A 19,282-nucleotide genomic window follows, 5' to 3' on the forward strand; every position below is an offset into this window, starting at 1 on the left:
ATTGCCAACTATACCGGGACACTTAATGTCTAAACTAGTCGTCGAGGAAACAAGCGGTCGTGTGTCATTCTTCACGGGTACAATGCAACGCAACGCAACGCAACGCAACGTTGCGTCGCGGCTGTGACTCTCACGATACCCGTACAGGTATAATAATCGCTTGGTAGTTGAGTCGAAGTTATCAGCCGGTTAGAGTGAACACACGATGTACCGTGTATATAGTAAGTAGGTATTCGAAGTTCAGTTATCTCCCGCGAGGCTATGCATCTCGTAGGATGATATTAATCGGTTGCTCTGAATGGTTTAACGTGTACTTTGCAGCTGTCTGTCCGTCCGTCCGTCTGTCTGTCTGTCCATCGGTTGGTTGGGCCCAGTGGCAATCGAATAAAGTAAAGGCCTCTTGCAACGACGAGATGTAGGCATTACCTATACGCGAATACGAGTTTGTTCACATTCTACTGGATGCGAAGTCGTTCAACGAACGTTATTGCAATGGGCTTGATGTTGTGCTTTCCACATGTATAGTATGGTAAGACTTGTGCAAAGTGCAACACACGTCGGTTCAAATCGGATTCGGTACAATTCCTCAACAGTGTACTTGAAGAAGGTAGGAGAGGGTTGGGCGGGTGTAATAGTGCAGTGATATACTTTTATCATTCCATTGGCCGTAGGGATACATATGTGATTGAAATAAGAGGTAACTGTTTGTGATGCCGCGTTATTTCAGGTCGTTACCGCTTTCTCGTCGACGGTTTCAATAAACTCGGGTTGATACTGCACGGAATGCAAATGGCAATTGTGATTCCGAGGAGATTGAGAGAGAGAGAGAGAGAGAGAATAAGAGAGCAAAAGTGTTGGTAGACGGACGTGAGTAGGGTGGGGAAAAACGAAAGAGAATAAACGAAAAATAAGCGACGGTGTATAAGTACCCCCATGGTGACAATCGGGGAGAAAAAGGCGCGAGAGAGTCCGGCCGTTGATAAATACAAAACTCTTAAGGAAAAACAACGAAGTTTCGTTACCTCCGTCGTCTCACGAGTCGCTGCGAGAGGTCGAACTAGCGAACACTGCAGCAAAGGTGCAGAGAATCGAATTCTACTGTTTACACTGGCGGCCAGCCAGAAGGTTCCCTCTCTTTAAGGTATAAGTGACGACCGGGCATCGGTAAGGTCGGCTTGACTTTCGGCGTTTGGTCACAGACCGCTACGCCTACGGGCCACAAGCTGTGAAAAAAAAGAGAGAAACCGAAAAGCTGCGAGACCGAGAGCGGGAGCGAGATGAAGAGAGAAATGGCTTCGCCCAAGTTTAACACGCAGCAAAGGAAGTGGATGTGTGGGGGAGAGAAACGGGGGATCCATGCCTCTTTGCCTCTGTCGGGCACAACCGCAGTTTTAATTTATTGAACCTTTGTTAATTTGAATATTATGATTTATGGTATTGTTACGACTGCCCTGCTGCCTCAGCCAATGCAGACCAGTCAGTCGGTAACTAGTAAGCACTTACCAACGAAGAGAACGAGCTTGCAGAAGGGATTGGACCCCAGGACGGTTACAAAGGTTCACGAGGGTTATCAGGTTTCGCGTTCGTACCTCCTGCTAATATACTTATACTAACCAGATTTTGTTGCCTAATACGTATGCGGTATGAAAGCTTTCTCTCTCTCTCCTCCCCTAATCATCTCTCGCACTTGAATTTTCCATAAAATTTACTCTCCAGGTTAACTCTGTTGATCTTTGTGCTTCATATAGGGAAAAAGTTTCAATGGTAGTTTCAACTATCCTCAATGGCGTTCAAACGCATGTGCAATTCGTGGTGATCGAAATTATTTTCAAATTCAATCATTTTACATTCAATTAAATAATACAATGATAGTGGAGGTACGCTTGAAGTTAAGAACTGCATCGCCGATATAATATAGCCATTGGGTTGGAGGACATTTTTTCTCTCGTCAAGATCAATTTGACCGTTTCTAAAACCCGGCCTATTAAGGAGACGCACGCTCGTCCGCGCTCAAATTTCATCTGATTTCACGAGCGCGCGAACCTTTGTGTTTGACCGTACAAAACCCTATAGCTCCAATCCCCTATTCACCGCAGCCACCTTCGGTTCTTTAGCTCTTTCGCTTCGCATGGCCGCGACGTGAAAACGAAATGATTATTTCCGAAAGAATAACCGAGCTCGAAGTAAATGAAAGCTCGTACACCTCCAAGTTAATACCAACGAAGGTCACGAGTTGTTAATGGAGTTTTTAATTTCAAGTTTTCAACGCCTATTTACGCTGTTCAGAGTCTCATTTCCCATGTCGATTACATTCGTATTTCGCACAGGATCAGATGTCTTTATATTGATCATTGATTTTACTTATTTGCAAAAATTATTGCCCATCATGCCTGTTGAGCATGATAAATTCATTGTTATTTTCGAATGAAAGAATGCCGATGCTCCGGCACTTGGATTTAATGTCAAAAGTCAGACATGACAGAAAAATCCGAGTTTATCGATTCATTTTATTACCACCGCACATCGAGATGGGGTCCACGATGTTGGGCACACGTAAGCGCGTTATATCGCATAGTTCGGAGTTACGAAGTCTTTTCAATCTCTGGCAAACTTTAGCGTGGATCACCTTCCATGGTCTGGACCAAGTTTCGTGCCGAGTATCTTAGGGCGGCAGGGCGCACAGGTTCCGTTATAGTGCAGCGCGAACGAAGTCAGAGAAGAAGAACCGAGTCCCATTGTTGGCCTCACCGGCCCAATTTTCTTGTCAGAGATAAAATTTCTGCCTTTCTCTGATTCCCTTTTTCTTCTCATGTTTCTCTATCTTCTTCTTGCCTTTATAGTGTGTATATACCTACCACTATCCTCTGTATATCTACCTACCATATATATAATATAAATGGCTAGTATATTTCCAATTGCGGAGAGCTTCGCGCATCAAAGCCATTCGCTTCACTCCTATACCTGTATTCTTAAGCCTAGGCATGGACATCATCGTGGGACAATGCACACGCACGTCAACTCGTACGTGTATAATACGTTTTGTACATACGGGGTGTCTCGGTTGGCGCTCGTGCCCGGCGGGTAATTTGATTGGAACGCGCGGCGAAGTAACTTGATCGAGTTAACGGATCGCGAGGTGTTTAGGGAGTTTATTGGAAATTACAGAGCTCCGGGCTACGAACAAATTTACTTTATTTTATACATGTATACTTGTTTATATCGTTGCCCTGGTGTGGTCTTGATCCACACGTCTTACGCGTATATTATAGTTGGATTTTGATACATGGGCGGGATCGATTAAATTGCGGTGAAACACCAGACGTTTGATTCCCGATCTTCGCGTGCCGACGCAAAGAGAAATTAGTATACCAACGGCGGCGGCCCAATCTTGTCGTCACGAATTTCTCAGTTTGCAATTTTAATAAAACCTCCCCGATGCAGACCGCGGCCGTTCGTTTTCGCTGATTTAATTCGCCGCATCTCGATGCGCATTATAGGTGCATATATGGAAAACAAGATCCTAGGATCAAACGAAGCCAATCAAATTTTTTTCCCTATAAGACAAAAAATGAAATGCAGTTTTTACACGCTCGCGTCTATAATGTGAAATTTTAAAGAAGAGTTCGGAACAAAGGGGCAAAGAGGCGGCGTAGAAGAGGAAGAAGGAGAAGAAGAAGAAGAAGCAGCAGAAGAAAAAGGAGTCGCACGATACAAACATATATCGCAAACGATAAGTGTTTCTCGAAAGACGCTCTGCCGCGATATCTCTTGTCCCGTTATCGTGACGATATCGCTGTGTACTCGGCGAAAACAATTAATTTGAATTTCAAATAGTACGACACCCTTTGTAGCGCATGGCGTTCACGGACTCGTTAATACTCGATTTATAAGATGCCCTCCGAGGGGACGGACGCACACGGCTCCTGCCGAAGGAGTCGAGCGCTGCAGCGGTCCTTCTTCCATTCCGGTGTCGGAGGATTGGCTGCACGAGAAATGAAACTGAAAGTAGCCGCGAGGTATACCTTTGCCGCATAGAAGACGGCGCGGCGCGGGCGCAAGAAAAGGACAGATCTGACGGTAGAAACCCACGGATGAATTCTGTGACAGCATAATAAGGCCAGCGAGGCAAATCTTCTATGCCCCCCGCGCCTCCGTCCGCTTCGGCTCTGCAGATTGCGACGGTGCGGCGGAATTGAAGGATGTGCATACCTTGGGTATCCGTGTATGTGTGTTCCCTTGCCTCGCCGAGCCAGCTAGCAACTATGCAATAACATACCCCAGTACGCGCTCTGTACCTAATGATATGTACGGAAGGATATTCAACTCGGGACGGTTTACGGTGACCGGCCACGGAGTCTCCTTGGTTCCGATATCCGCCGTTCTTGCAATTAGGCTGATTCAGCTTGCCGGGCTTCCGCCTCTCCATCCCCTCAACCTGCATTGCCGTCTTATCTATGCAGGCGCTTACCAATTATTAGACGATCACTATTAGAGGTATAGTTCGTAAGCATGATATTTGCGGCTCGTGACTAATTGGTTCTTCGCGGTTATCGTTGGTGGCCTACAATTTGCTACGGCTACACGTACCGTTAGTACCCTGATCATAGATTCCTCTGCCGATTATCAATTCTTTTCAACTAGATAGTTCCATTTCAAAGTACCTCATTTGATTAGCTTCACGTTCTTTAGGCTTTAGCGTTATACCCCTTGCTACGTCGTGAGCGGCTCAACCTGTAATACTAATCGATTACTTCGTATTCTCAGAATTTTTTAACATTCTGCATTCATGCGGCAAATTGCAGCGTTTCATATTTCACGTGAACGAAGTTCAGATTCAATTCGCAGGATGAAAAATTTATTGAAACAAAAATTTGTTCACCGGGTGTAGTATATACTAACAATAAAGAGTTCACCTAAGTTCATGCAAATATTGCGTGTCCACTTCGGGAAAATCTTTCCCATTATTATTGAAACATCAAGACCGTAAAAGTAATTTTAATTAATTACTAACTAGGTACAAGTACTACACATCGCAGTTAACATGGTTGTAGAGAATTGAGATGTCGACTATATTAAAGTCTAATATGGATATCGTTTAGGTTCTACTCTAATGAATCTATGCGATTTTTAATACTATTCTAGAATTTTTTTACCTCGACAAAGATTAAGTGCAGTAAACCGGCGAAAATTTATTTTATGGATGTGTTTGTGTGTGAGTATCAGAACTCTTTGTTACCTACGTACATTAACCGAAGATAACCCTATCCTCGCGAGATTTATTCCCGGCCTCGAGACAATTATTTAGAAAATTGCACGTCAACATGCATGATAAACGACTGAAGCACCAGGTACACAGATAAAGTTCAGACCTTGTAAATTAATTCAAAGAAACAATTGAAAACTTGCTTTGGGCATCAAAATTGCCGCTAGTAGCAAAGGGAATAACAATAATCAGTTATTTTACGTCAGGTGTATTATTTAGTACAGGGTAAAATACCGGTTACCAAGTAACAAATCTCTGGAAATCAAAGTTCAGGTGCTCACAGGCCCTTAACTCTGAAGCGAACAAGAAGACTTTTTTGTATGCGAGAGCTTAACGCTTCAAACCGTACATTAACCAGTTTCGACATGATGAAAATTTATCAAAATTGCATTTTTGGATGCGGATCATAGTAAGATTCTCTCTTCTTTCAAATCTTGTCATTTCGCGAGGTGAAAACCTCGAATTATCAAAATTTCGAATATTGAAAATTATCGGTGGTTTAAACGTCGAACGCATCTGATTTTTAAAAGCCTCTAGGGTAATCGGTTTACGTCTTATGGAAATTTTCTGTGATCGATTATTCGAGATCTTGACTCTAGGGTAATGTGAACTATTTTTTTTTAATTCAACTATCTGAAGTTCAATCATTCGTAGTCTTGACCCTTCACATTGATGAGATTTGACACAATAGTTTAAATCCTCTCTTCTGATCATTTGAAACAGATTGTTAGGATACCAGTTTCGTCCTGGATCAATCCATCCACAGAAGGTATTGTGAACTTTGAGCGTAGTACACGACTGACTTAATCTCTTTGACATCCTACTTGGCGGGTATTTGGGAAATAAAATCTTTGAGTGATATCGCAGCCATGACCAGCGCGTGCATTAATTCGTCCATGTAGGAAGATGTGGGTTGCTTGCATCTGTTGTGTACTCGTGTGTATGCCAATGAGGCTAGCCGAGCCGTGCGCGCTATTAGCGTCACCTCGCGACGCACGTTGAATCTCTTGGTGCATCGCGTCGCTTCGGGCGTAACGTGGTGCTGGAAGAAGGAGACGGCGTCCGGGGACCAGGCACTAAGCGAGAGGAGGCCAGCATTGAGAAGCGATGAACGCAGCTTGACGGCGACCTTGTGCTGTCGGGCCAGTCGCCATTGTTCCGCGCGAAACGCCTCCATCAGAAAATTCAAAGCCCATACGCCCGCACTACGTCCTATCGCGGTAAAATATGGAGGTGGCGAACCGTTTTAACCGCACATCGGGATCAACCGTTGTAGATCATCTCTTGCGCGTGCATTTCTCATACAGTGTGCAGTTCTCCCTTGACGTATATGTACCGAGAGATTGATTAAGAACAGAAGCGAGAGGAAGGTTATCACATCTTCTTGTCACATCGCCAATCAGGCGAGGTCACTTTTTGCCGCACGGGAACAGATTGATTAACCAGCGACAGTTGTGGTCAGTCAGTTAGCGTGGCAGTGGAAGATTGAGAGGGACATATAACGCTCGTACTGTAGTCTATTTATAGGGTAAATATCACCTTTTACAGCATACGCGGTAAGTCAGAACCCATTGAGAATTTACTAAATTCTATAACAATATTCTGTTTTGATCATGGCGTGGGCTCAGTGCATAAATATGCCAAGCACATTTCATACTTTACAATTTGGAGGAGGAACTAGTGAGTTAAAAAATTCTCGATACCAAGTCCTGAAACACGTCCGTTGGTTTCAACGGAACCGCGAGCAGCTTCTTGGAAAACTGGATTGGTGCGTTAGTTAACGTGAATTTTCCAATAAATAACTCGGCAGTTTTATTACAGCAATTTACTTGTCTTTCAAAGTGTATAATCGGTTAATCGTAACGATCCTCTGTGGAACGGTGCTTCTCAGAGTCGGGTGCTGCACTCAAAGTGTAAAAGGGTTCGACGTATATCTGCAGGTATAATAGAGTATCATATACTCCATTCAGCGAAATATTCTAAAATTATCCACTTTTGGACCAAATCAAAGTCTTTTTAACTGATTTTTCCTTTCTTCTTGAGCTTTTACACCCGACTTGATGGTTCGAGGAAGAATTCGTTACATGAACGAATGGTATTCTCTGTACCGTTGGCCAGTCTTATGAAATCCTAGTGAAATATTTCTACAACCGAATTTCATCAATTACGTTACGATATTATATTGCGTTTACTTCGACTGCGGCGTGACAAGTCACGCAGCTGCGAGAGACAATATCTCGAGAATTATACAACCGTTATAGGCACTTGAAAAGATTATATACACATATTATATACGAAGGAATATTCTGTTACGAAAGAAGAAAATCCTCCCAACAGATACTTACATTACCTCGTTAAATAATTCATTTGAAATTTGAACGGTTAAACGGTTTGGTTTGTGCATGGTTGCATATTACATTTTATTTCAACGCCAATAAAAGAGAGTAACGATCCTAAGGTTCGAATAAAGTACATGCATAGATGTACTACAGCATACAATAATGCAAGGAGAGCTTGGGATCGACCGACGCATGTATGTACACGTATGTACATGCCTACACAATGGGTTTGAAAAGAGGAAGAATAAAGCTGAACAAGAAGAGATGTGCCTAAGGAGTGGAGGATCACGGGACCGCGAGGCGCTTGGTGCCGTGGTGAACGATTATCATAATCGCGCGTCACAACTCTGGAGGCCCCCGCCTCGCGAGATGGCAGGGACCTCGACTGTCGGGGTGTGACGACGACGCCGAGGCGCCCCGGCGCTCAGTTCCTGACACCCCGTTCGCTTCGGATTCCTCTTTATCAATAGTCGATTATTCAAATTCGCCACCAAATCTATCTACGTATGTATATTTATATATACATGTATATTATATGGAGCAGTTAGAATAGTTGTTATGTAACAATTTATAGCTCTGTGACGAATATTCGCCCGTTTAAATTTGGGTCCCACATATAATCAGGATCGAGATGAGACCCTTCTCGGCGATTATCATAGTTGCACGTCACGACCATACATAGCTTGCATTATTATCGAAGGCTAGTCGGAGAGGGGCCCTACCGCGCATCTTTCTTCTGGGGTGTGACTGTGGCTGGCGTCGTTGAGACCCTCACGATCTCCACCTGCAGCCACGTATCCGGTATCGAGTACAAGATTCTTATTACTTCGATATAAGTCCAGTGTTATGTGTGTATACGTACTCGTACGCCCGGGTGCGTCGGTGATCTTTTGGATCTCGGAGCTGAACGATCGGCCCCGCGAGGCTCAATTCTTCCAAGGGTTTAAGCCAAGTGCCCGCCGCGCCTCGTCGGGGGCGAAAATAAGCTTTCGGGATACTCGGGTAATTAATGTCGTCGAGTGAGGACGAAATTACGGAATTCAGCGCCGGCATATAAAGTGGCCGCCCGCAGGGCACGCTGGATATCCCCGCGCGCTTTGCCGATGCTTATACGTATGATATGCATGTACGCACGCGTCTCTACATCGAGTGCATATACGATTTACGTATACTTCTTCATCATGTACATGCACAAGCAAGGCGTGTATATAAGCGCGGTGAGTGCTAGTAGGTACGGTAGGTACTGTAGGTACTGTTCACCGCGATCGAAGCCACTTTGTCTCTTCAGAATTCAGATGCCTACATACCGTCGTTGCAGCTCGCCCGGTCTTACCTCCTCCATCCCACGTCCGTGCAGCTAATGTTGGTGTGTACGGTGTGTACGCAACGTATAAGTTGTACGCGTTTACATACGAATTCACGCGCATCCACGCACACCTTGGATACAAATGTACGGGTATAGTAACACGAATACGGCAAACAACCAATCACGCGCGTCGTTCTAGCGGACGCATTCACTGGTAACTTCGAAGTAGCGAAGGTTCCGAACTGATTTGCGATTTACATTGTTAAGTTTATCCTTTTACTTTTATTCTTAAACTTTGCACATCAATCGCAATCGGAATGAAAATCTCACGGTTTAATTTTCCAGCAGTTATACGTATTTTCGTTGCGTACGGGATTATTCCATGGAATACACGTACAAAGTGGCGACTTTTGTATGCGCTGGTTAATTTTATATTGCATATAATACGCTATGTACTTGAGAAGTTGGGTTACTTTTTATTTTATTTTATTTATTTACCCTTGCCATCTCTCTGATAACGCGCGGGTATAAGCGTGGCGAGTAATGCCTATTTCAGTCTTTTCTTTTTGTCTTTTAGATTTTTTAATATTATTTTTAACACGACTTCATCACTTCGTGATTATTGTTAAGCACGTCAAAGAATACAAGTCAACGGGAGCGTTAAAGACGATCGCAACGTTTTCAATCGATGCATTGCAACAATAAGACGCGTATAACTGGTTCCTTAACCCGAGCGACAGCTATGCACGGGTATAATCTTTTCATTTAACGACGTTTCTGAAATTCAACTTTTCAGGTCTGTTCTAACATTCGAAAGAGTGCCAATTATATACATTTATGTCCGCCTAAACGGTGGTTAAAGCTTCGGATGCATAATGCGAGGTGTGCAGTGGGTTTCAGCTTTATGTTTAACGTTCGGATGTTCAATATTATATAGCTGTGGCAAACTGTTACTCTTATAATATGAAATGCTGTGGAAGTAATGGCTATAGTTGCACGTGTTATCCGTAAACGTTCCTGACACATGTGTATGTATGCAGCTCAAGTACCACGTTTTCGGAGTTCAATCGTTCATTTCAACGAATCAGAGCCCAAATTAACATTTGAGAATAATTACATATTGTCAATATTAAAATTCTTCAACCTCCGACGAATAATGGAATTCGGCAATTTCAGAATTGCTGGAAATACAGCGGTTGAACGTCAACGCTGCTCTTCCTTATCATGTATTCAACATGATCCACTATATTATACATACATACTAATAAATGGCAGGGAATCGATCAATTGGCATCGTTTATATAATTGCAGACCACCACTGTAGGATTGTGATTAGGGTTTGTTTTATTAATTTATTTTTTATATATTTCTTTCTTTTGCCAGACGTTTCAATCATGCGTAATAACAGGCTGTTCAAATACTATAGCCAATGTTAAGGAGGAACGGTACAATAAAAAAGGACTGGTGATAATAAAAGAAAAACAGTTGGAGCAAATACCGAGCATTTAAATACCAATTTGTCCACGTTCTCTGTCGCGAAATAAAACGAGTGTACGAATTTGGGTAATGATTTGTTCTTTAGCGGCGCGTTAAATACTCACCGTTTTTTTAAAAACTTTCTTTATCGAGGCGTTTGATTAGTCTCGCGTGTCGTTCGTACCTATCGCTGCACGCAGCTAAGAATAATATGAGAACTCGTATCGGTCGCCGCGAGGTTTGATGCACAGATAATCCGTGAGTCGGGGCCGAGTGAGTAGGTACCCACCTTATACCTTATACCTTACGCCTTACACCTTATTCTGTATCCACTCGCGGTCCAACTTGGACCCGATTCTCTCTTCCACCGCTTCGTTAAGGCTATGTTCACGCCGCTAACGGCATGCAGCTCTAGCCCTTCGTATCGAAGATCTTCAAAACAATTTACCCAATTCAAGTGCTGATGCCGCAATCACGCATTATGCGGATCTTTTCTTCAAATTGTCGCATTTTACAGTATTCATTACGCACAGGATTAGAATGGAATTAAAATTTGCGTAAATCTTTTTAAAAATTTCACGTCCTGAGAATACTTACTTCTTATCTTGTTGTATACGCGATTATTCGCTAGTGGATTTAGCGTTGTTTACGATCGTCTTTCTCGTCATCGAAAAAATTACGGTGAAGCTCCTTTTAGACGCGTGTGCTCGGACCAATCGATCTCGTATCGGTCATTCGTAAGGTCAATCGCAGCTCTCTGGAGATTCTAATCGCGGAGGAACGGAGCGACCCAACTTAAAATCAAAGGGTGGTCCGGGGGCCAAACGAGGTACATATACTCCTACCTCTGCCTATACATATACCTATGTATATGTATATACAAGTATATTCTAGCTTGGTTAAAGAACGGACGCGGTAGGCGTCGGGCGAGGTTGTCGTCGGTGTGAGGACAGCCTTAGGCTCGAGCCTTCGCAGTCCCGCATTCCTGTTTCCTCTATTGGTTTATTTTGTTTCGACCTCCGCGTGTCTCTATCTCCCATCTATATCTACGAGAGCCCACTCTGGCCGCGACTGTATCGCGCATGCGTGCATCACACGCCGGACGGTGGACACGGAGCGTAACTTGGCGGTGAGAGGTGAGGTGTTGGTGAGAAGGGCGAGAGGGATTCCCTTCCAGGAGTCCCTCCCCATATACCTCTGATGCTTGACCAAGCATTACACTTCGCGCGCATCGTGCAACTGCAGCGTACTTCAACCGAGAAGACAGGTTGCGGTAATGACGTTCATAGTATCGAATCGAACTACTGGCGGATGTGGGGAAAGGGAAAAATTCAACCCTTGAGAGTAAAGTTTCCGCATATCGAGTCGAGGTCGGAGGCCGCGGTGAGGGCAATCGATAACCCTCGTTAAAGAGTCGCCTTTTCTTCTTCTTCTTCTTCTTCTTCTTCTCCTCATCCTCCTCCTTCTCCTTCTTTGCTACCTCGAAACTGTACGACGCGACGCGACGTATCCAATGACACTACACACTGAACCAGCGCGGGAGCAGTATGCTAATTCTTACGTGTACGACATCAAGCCACTCGCAACTCGCACCCATATAACCAACCTTCGGCTGTTTCTTTTATCTAAGACAGTCGGACAATCCGGCTAACAATGATCCGCGACGTATCTCGGGTGGCAAGTGGTCGCAGACCGGTGATCTTGATCGCGATAATGGCGGGCAACGCGCGTCCAGATGATGACAAGATCGTCAATAACCGTTGGGAAAGGACTTAGAAATCTTTTGTGGCTCTATGCCGACTTACCGGTGTCCATAGCGACCAGCGTCAGCGTGTATTCCGGGACCATTTCTCTGTCCAGTGCCCGCAGCAGGAAGATGTCTCCGGTGCTCGCGTTTATACGAAACAAATCCGTGTCCCCCTCCTTTAGGAAGTAACGAACTTGATCGTTGTATGGCGGAGTATCGGCATCGTATGCCTTCACCTGGAACGGACGAGGGAACCAGTTATACCAAAAGGACTAATTCAGGGGCGAGTATTCATCTGCCACGTCGCTCTAAGCACAGCTGTTCTCATGATACCAGGAAGTGGGTGGCAACTTCTTAACCAAAAAAATCGTCCGCCTTGATCTTCGAAAAACTCACCTGCATCACGAAACCGCCTCCAGGCGGTACCATGTTTTCCATCACGTGCGCTAGGTAAGGAGTATCGAGGAAGACCGGCGCGTTGTCGTTTATGTCCAGAACCGAAATCGTCACTTCAGCCGTGTCGTCCAGCGAGGCTTCGCCAAGTTCGGTAGCGCAATCTTCTCCACGGATCGTCAGCAGGTACCTTGCCTTGCGTTCGAAGTTTAGATTTTTCGCAACCCTGATTACACCACTGTCCTCGGATACGGTGAAATCCCGGTTATCGTCACCAGCCGCAATACTGTAACGAACTCTACCGTTTGCACCTTCGTCAAGATCCGTAGCTGAAACCTGTAAAAGGTACCACATTTCACGTGAAATCGATTGAGACTGGGATACGCTTGTTACGTCCAGGTTAGCTTGCACGATCAGCAAGAGAGGACCGAAAGATGGAACGTTTTTATTCTCTTCTGAAATGGCGTCGAGGCGTACCTGAAGAACACTGGCGCCTATGCTGGCGTTCTCTGCAACTGTCGCTGAGTATTGCCTCGGATCAAATATCGGGGAGTTATCGTTTTCGTCGAGTACGGTAACGACGATAGTAGTAGAAGATGATTTAGAGGGTTCTCCTCTGTCTCTTGCCGTCACCTCCAGTGTGTAGTTTGGCTTATGCTCGCGATCGAGAGCGCCGGAGACCCGGAGGAGACCATCAACCGCACCGAGACTGAAGGGAAGCTTGTTGTGCTCCTCGAGGCTGTACTCGACGTATCCGTTCCGACCTTCGTCACGGTCGACGGCCTTTATAGCCATCACCACGGTATTTGCCAGCGTGTTCTCCATTATGGTAGTTTGATTCGGTGAAATAAATTCTGGGGCAACATCATTCACGTCCAGTAGTACCACGGTGACCTGGCAACAAGGATTGTATTTTTTATCATTCTTATTTTCTAGCCGATGGTCACTTTCATAGAGCGTTCATACTTGTGTCACGGTACGCGGTTCGTCAATTGGGGAGGAGTTTACGGAGTTGCGTGATTAGGTAGAGAAAAAAATAGTCTTCCCAGAGCAATGTACCTCCGTACAACTCTTATGTTTTTCAGCAATATCCTGTCAAAATACACTAGTAATTCTCATGTACTCGCGGGGTTATGAAACTACTGCAATATTATACTTGTCGCCAGTGTGTGGTTTAACTATACGAGTCTTATCTGCTGGGTGAAGGCTAAATCAATTAAGACAGTCGTGGAGGAGTGACTCGGAAATGGAATTCTTCGACTCAATGCGAATCAGGGGCGGAGACGAGCTGTTTAATTAGATTCGACGCACCGCTCTCTGACTGTTCGCTAATTGGATGACTGGCCGACGACTCGTCTAAATCCTTGATGAAATATCGCAAAATAGTAAAAGACCTGGTTTTACTATTTTATCACTTGTTCTTTCACATTTGCTCACCTGAACCGTAGATGACAGAGGTCGATAAGGTGGCTTCGGGCAGTCGGTGGCGCTCAGGACCAAATTATACAGCGGTCGTGTTTCACGGTCTAACAATTTCCTGGTAAAGACCGTCCCGTTCAGGGCGACTCCGAAATCACCATTCTCGTCGCCGCCGGCAATCGCGTAAACGATGTTTCCATTGTCACCGGAATCCAAGTCTTGAGCACCCACTGATAACACCGGTGTACCGATCGTCGCGTTCTCCAGTACTTCCGTGGCGTGTGGGCCAGGCTCAAAAACCGGGGCATTGTCATTGAGATCGATAACGTTGCAGTAAACTGTCACGGTCGATGATAGAGCCGGAAGTCCTCCGTCAGTCGCTTGAACGACGAGGATATAGTGTTGAACCTGGACGTAAGAGATAATTATAGTTTCACGCTGTAGGTTGGTAGGTTTTTTAATTGAAAAAAAAAAGAAGTTTAACGTCTTTTTTTTTTATCCACGACGCAACCTATCCTTGCACATATCTTACTTGAGTTTCGTGACTTCTTTTTTCGATTTGTTAAGCAGAATTGATTGAAGTCTGTGTTATGAAAGTAAAAAACTAAAGTTGCTCCGGATTATGGATTGAATATGGTACATGATCGATTTTAAAGAGGTCATTTCTCATTTATTGCTGTAAAATTCATTGAATATCCCGCATCGATCTCTGTTCCATGATCATTCATCTCTTGCGAACCCGTTTTCCCTGGATCAACGAAGTATGATTTTTTTCGTTTTTATTTGTACGTATTGATATGTATACGTACATGTATAGATGGTCGAATTGTTTCAACACGCCCGTACCCAATGCTTAAACTTTATCTACGGAACTGTTACACGTACGTGAACTGTATTAATGTAACAGTAAGTTTATACTCGTTCATTGATTTGCGACTGGCGAACAAAATTGGTACGGTCTGTCTCGCCTCCACGGCTTTTCGGTGAAAACAAGCCTACATTTAATGCTTTTTAAAAGAAATCGACGAACCCGACCGATATAATCGTGCGTTGCGTTAAAATCACTGTGTTTCTGTGTTTCGAATGCTCTCTTCAATGTGTTTGAACATCGTCTGCGCGCAGCTCACTCGGCTGTTAATCTTGGCGTGTATCTGTTAGGGCGTTTAGGTTGATGAAGGGTTCTATAAGCGGCCTTTCCCCCGTCTCCCCCCCCCCCCCCCCCACCCCCTCTTCGCCACGCCGTTCTCTTTTAACCCCCCCTCGCTTTTCTTTCCGCTCCGTCCAGATCTTCGGCCGCCACAGGTTCCTTCGAGTGCTGAACCACCAGGACTTCGGACCTAGCATTAGACGCGACCCGTGCACGTCTGTCAGGCTTAAATTTTTTAATCTTAGCCCAATGCTAAGCCTTGTGTAGGAATAGCGCTGAAGGCATCTCTACCAACCGTCCGTTATCGTGGCCTGAGGCAATAGTCAGTCCTTCGTGATAGGGGTCCTCGTTTTGATCCTGGATTTTGATCGTAGTCCCTTCACCATATACATAATATTTCTATGTGGATACGCCGAGATCGATATAGATTTCGTTTTCTTTTAGACCCAAGCATGCAGTCCTGTCTCCGAAGCGTTGGAGACCATTTTTTTTTCTCCAGTGAACAGTACGTATTCGTTTTGAATGTCGTTAAGTTAGTTCAAGCGACTGAAATTTGATACCTCTAATTGAACTAGATTTGCTAACAATTAATATAGTCTAACGCGATTTTCGAAATATGCAATTAAGTTGAAAATATGCTGAAGCTTGTAGGAGAAAAAAAGTAGGCTACATTACTGCCCTTTTCTTTTTTAATTTATGTCCTGAATAGAGATGTTGAATAATATCCAGCAAACTGCTTGTAACCTACATGGGTATTTACGACGTATTTTTACCTAGTGCGACACCTTATGAACCAGTTTGATTTTTATCTCGGGACTCGGTGCAGGTTATAGCGTCGACCGTAGTAACTAGTGTAGCGAAACAGGATATTTTTCCCCCCCATTTATACCGTGATGAAAGTCATGTTTACGCACGTAGCATGTCCTGTTTCATAAACTGTTCGTATTCGGTGGTTAGCTACCGTGCGACATATTTTTAAACGAACGAGATCAAGCGAGGACACTACACTAACGACGGCATACATAAATCCTTAATTGACTCGGTCGACGGTAACGATTACACGTGCCTATTCCCAGGGTTCGGTTTCAACGGGGTTGTCAATAATTTATATGAGACTTATGCGAAAAATTATCTTGTAGGCGCACCATACCGACTTTCAATCGATCATGTCGTCGAATCAATAATTATTTTGCAATTTTTACAACGCTTCTAAATTATCATTATTTTATAGGTACCTGTTCGTAGTCGAGACTGGCAGACAGCGTGAAAACCCCGGTGTTTGGGTTCAGTGAGAATACATCGTTAGCCCAGTCGGAAATCAAGGCGTAGCTCAATTGGCTGTTGGGCCCTTCGCCATCGATGTCAGTGGCAACCACCTGGCCAACGCGACTTCCTCTGAGGGCGTTCTCAGGAACGTCGAAAGAGTAAGCCATGGCCTGGAATGTGGGGGCATTGTCGTTCGTGTCCGTTATCTGGAACAGCGCAGCAGGAAGAGTTTTCTTTATCTCTAGATGAAAGGGTAATATTATAATCGTGTTACGTTTGATACATCGAGTAAATACTGTTTAGGGTCTTGTAAGAATTATACAAGCGCAAATGGTTTGGAGAGGATTCCGTAGCAGCAAGTGAGCACCGACTCAGAAACAGCTGATGGATTTACACTCTCCCAAACATCCTTTGAAACACCACTTTACCCACAAAACTTAATTGTAACTGATATTACGACTTGGATGGATAGAGGTTTCAAGTCGACTGAATGCCGCCGTTCCGTTCCAAGTACGTGATATCTATACCATAAAAAAAATTAATCTTCACAGGAGAAAGGAACGCGAGCCAGGTTTAAATTCGAACGGCATTCCGAATTGGGCGATTGAAGATGTCTAGGGGCTTCTTGGATGAAAGACCGTAATGGCGGTGGAGGGGTTTGCAAAAACTAACCGAGCCTCAAGATGATGAGGAGACGCGCTGCCTGGTGGATACTGGAATTGGTGGTAAGGGGGGGATGATGCTGGATGTGAGGGATACCGGGGGACCGAGGGAAGGAAGAGATTCCGCAACTGTCCATCGAGAAGGCGCGTCTCTTCTTCCAAGGATGTGTGCGGTCAACTATGATCGGATTGTCGTTCCTTATCCCTTTCAGAGAGAGAACGGAGGGGGAAGTAAGAGGCCGAACGAGCACAAGAGTAAGAGATGAAGGGAGCGTTACAGGAGGAAGAAAAAGGGACAGAGCGATGAAGAGAGATGCTCCTTGGGAACGTGTGTGTACGAGAAAGACGGAACGACGTTTCCAGCTAACGAAGAGTGTTAGTTGACCGTAAGTATTGATTGCTGTGCATTTAATTGCTTCGACGAATTGCAGCCGCGAAAAACAACGCGAATAAAAAGATGATACTCTCCTCGGTGGTAAAGTATACCATAATATTTCTTTCGTGTATTAGTAATTTTCGTTTATCTCTCTCTCTCTCTTGCCCCGCTCTTACTTTTAATCTGAACGTGATTAAGCCGCTATTCAAAACCGGGATTCGTGACTCTCGTCATCCCTGGGAATTTCCAATGATAAACCACGTAAAGCCCGTTATAAAAGCAGCACATCTTATCAGACAGCTAACCGAAGGTGGGTTAGATCGGGTCGGTATTTCCTGGCTTGGCGTCGCGGCGGCTGCTTGCGTCGGAACGGGATGCAATGGGAAGCTGAACCCACGCGCACGCGCCTCTAGGGCACAAAGGTCAGTCTTCGCTTCCTGCTCTGTTCAATGCCAATTGGCTATCGGCTATTGGCTATTGGTCTCGTCGGATACTACGTTAATTACGAGTAAAGAAGGTATTCTACGGTGGATCACCGCTGCTAGCGAAAAAGTCTGATCTGAGAATTATGGTTTTATTTTAATTTTTATTGTAACATTACAAAAGCAAGTAATCCTGACAAGACTTCTTTGTAAGAATAGTTTAGTTTTTTTGATTTAAACTAATCGCTTCCAACGATCTTCAATACGATCCTATCTTGAAGCCGTTATCAGTTGGTACGCTAGTTGCATTCTTTTCTCGTAGCTGACCTTTGTTTTAAGAGCCTCTCTTAAATCCAGATCAATAAAACCCTGAATACTTAAGGGGCTTTGTTCTCAGTTCGTTCATCAGTTTGGTGGTGTACTGTGTTTACAGCATTCGTATTCATTTCACACCTGTCGTGAGTTGTCGTTCTGCATGAGAAGTTTCTGGTTTTGCTTAAGGAGATACTAATAGCTGGAGCTATTGTGTTATTAGCGTTGAGGAGAAGAAAGACACATACGCCGAGTCAAAGTGGACGTTACCGCCAGCCCATTCCGACGAATATAACGAACTGTGAGTGTAGCTCTGAATATAATAACCTAGCTGCATAGTGCCGCGTTTCTAAAGATGATTAAAGGTCTCCAAGTCTTACCTGGACGGTAAGAGTGACGTCGGTGTATTGCACTCCGTCGTCGGCACGAACTCTCAGGGCATATTTCTCCTTGGTCTCTCTGTCCAGCGCTTCTGCAAGCCTCAACTGTCCCGTCGATGGATCCAGACTGAACTGAGTGTCGCCCTCGTTTTCATTCGCGACCTCGTTCACTTCTGGACGAGGTACCAGGGTGTACTTCAACGTTCCGATGGTGTCGGGGTCGTTGGCTCGAAGGACCGTGATCAATGTACCAGGTGGCGCTTCCTCGGATACCTCGAACTTCCACGGTCCAGATCTCCATGTCGGGGCAACGTCGTTTTTGTCCAAGACAGTCACTTTGACCTGAGACACGAAAAATAGACACGTTTGCGATTATATTCATGAGCTTATTAGCAAGGGTTAGGGTGTAGATATAAGGTGGACAAGTGGGCAGGTGGACAGACAGATGGATCTATACATAGATGTAGATGGACAGTTAGATAGTACATGTTTTATTAGTACCAAGAACTATGATTCCCTCAGGCATGCCATCGAATGCAGAGTGAACTTAACTATTATCGATTTTGACGATCATCCATGGGATATTCGGCGGTTGAGATTAAAGGACTAGCACGCGCTCTCGAGGCAATATACTGCATGTTACATCCGTACTCCCAATTCTCGAATCTCGTCCTTTCGTCTTGTTTGGTACGTGGGGACGGAATATTCGTCAAATTTTCACAAATCTTATTTACTAGACGCTGCTAGACGCTTCAAGCATACGCAGCAGCCATC

General features: G+C 44.6%; 1 protein-coding gene and 1 long non-coding RNA gene across 2 annotated transcripts in view; one reads left to right on the top strand and one right to left on the bottom strand.

The window, feature by feature from the left end:
- The window catches only part of LOC124293582, a 35,478-nt gene extending 18,020 nt beyond the window's left edge, over positions 1–17,458 (top strand). Inside the window, exons 2-4 of the long non-coding RNA XR_006903452.1 lie at positions 16,322–16,609; positions 16,908–17,081; positions 17,231–17,458. This is a non-coding gene — a long non-coding RNA (uncharacterized LOC124293582). The remainder of the gene's footprint in view (positions 1–16,321; positions 16,610–16,907; positions 17,082–17,230) is intronic.
- The window catches only part of LOC107216624 (cadherin-related tumor suppressor), an 87,781-nt gene that overhangs the window by 11,925 nt on the left and 56,574 nt on the right, over positions 1–19,282 (bottom strand). The window contains exons 2-7 of the mRNA XM_046734926.1: positions 18,509–18,850; positions 16,326–16,562; positions 13,962–14,351; positions 13,002–13,418; positions 12,528–12,860; positions 12,190–12,367 (exon numbers count right to left, since the gene is read on the bottom strand). Of these exons, the coding sequence (XP_046590882.1) occupies positions 12,190–12,367; positions 12,528–12,860; positions 13,002–13,418; positions 13,962–14,351; positions 16,326–16,562; positions 18,509–18,850 (1,897 nt within the window). The remainder of the gene's footprint in view (positions 1–12,189; positions 12,368–12,527; positions 12,861–13,001; positions 13,419–13,961; positions 14,352–16,325; positions 16,563–18,508; positions 18,851–19,282) is intronic.

This window comes from Neodiprion lecontei, chromosome 3, assembly GCF_021901455.1.
Source record: "Neodiprion lecontei isolate iyNeoLeco1 chromosome 3, iyNeoLeco1.1, whole genome shotgun sequence".
In the NCBI taxonomy this organism is placed as follows: domain Eukaryota; kingdom Metazoa; phylum Arthropoda; class Insecta; order Hymenoptera; family Diprionidae; genus Neodiprion; species Neodiprion lecontei.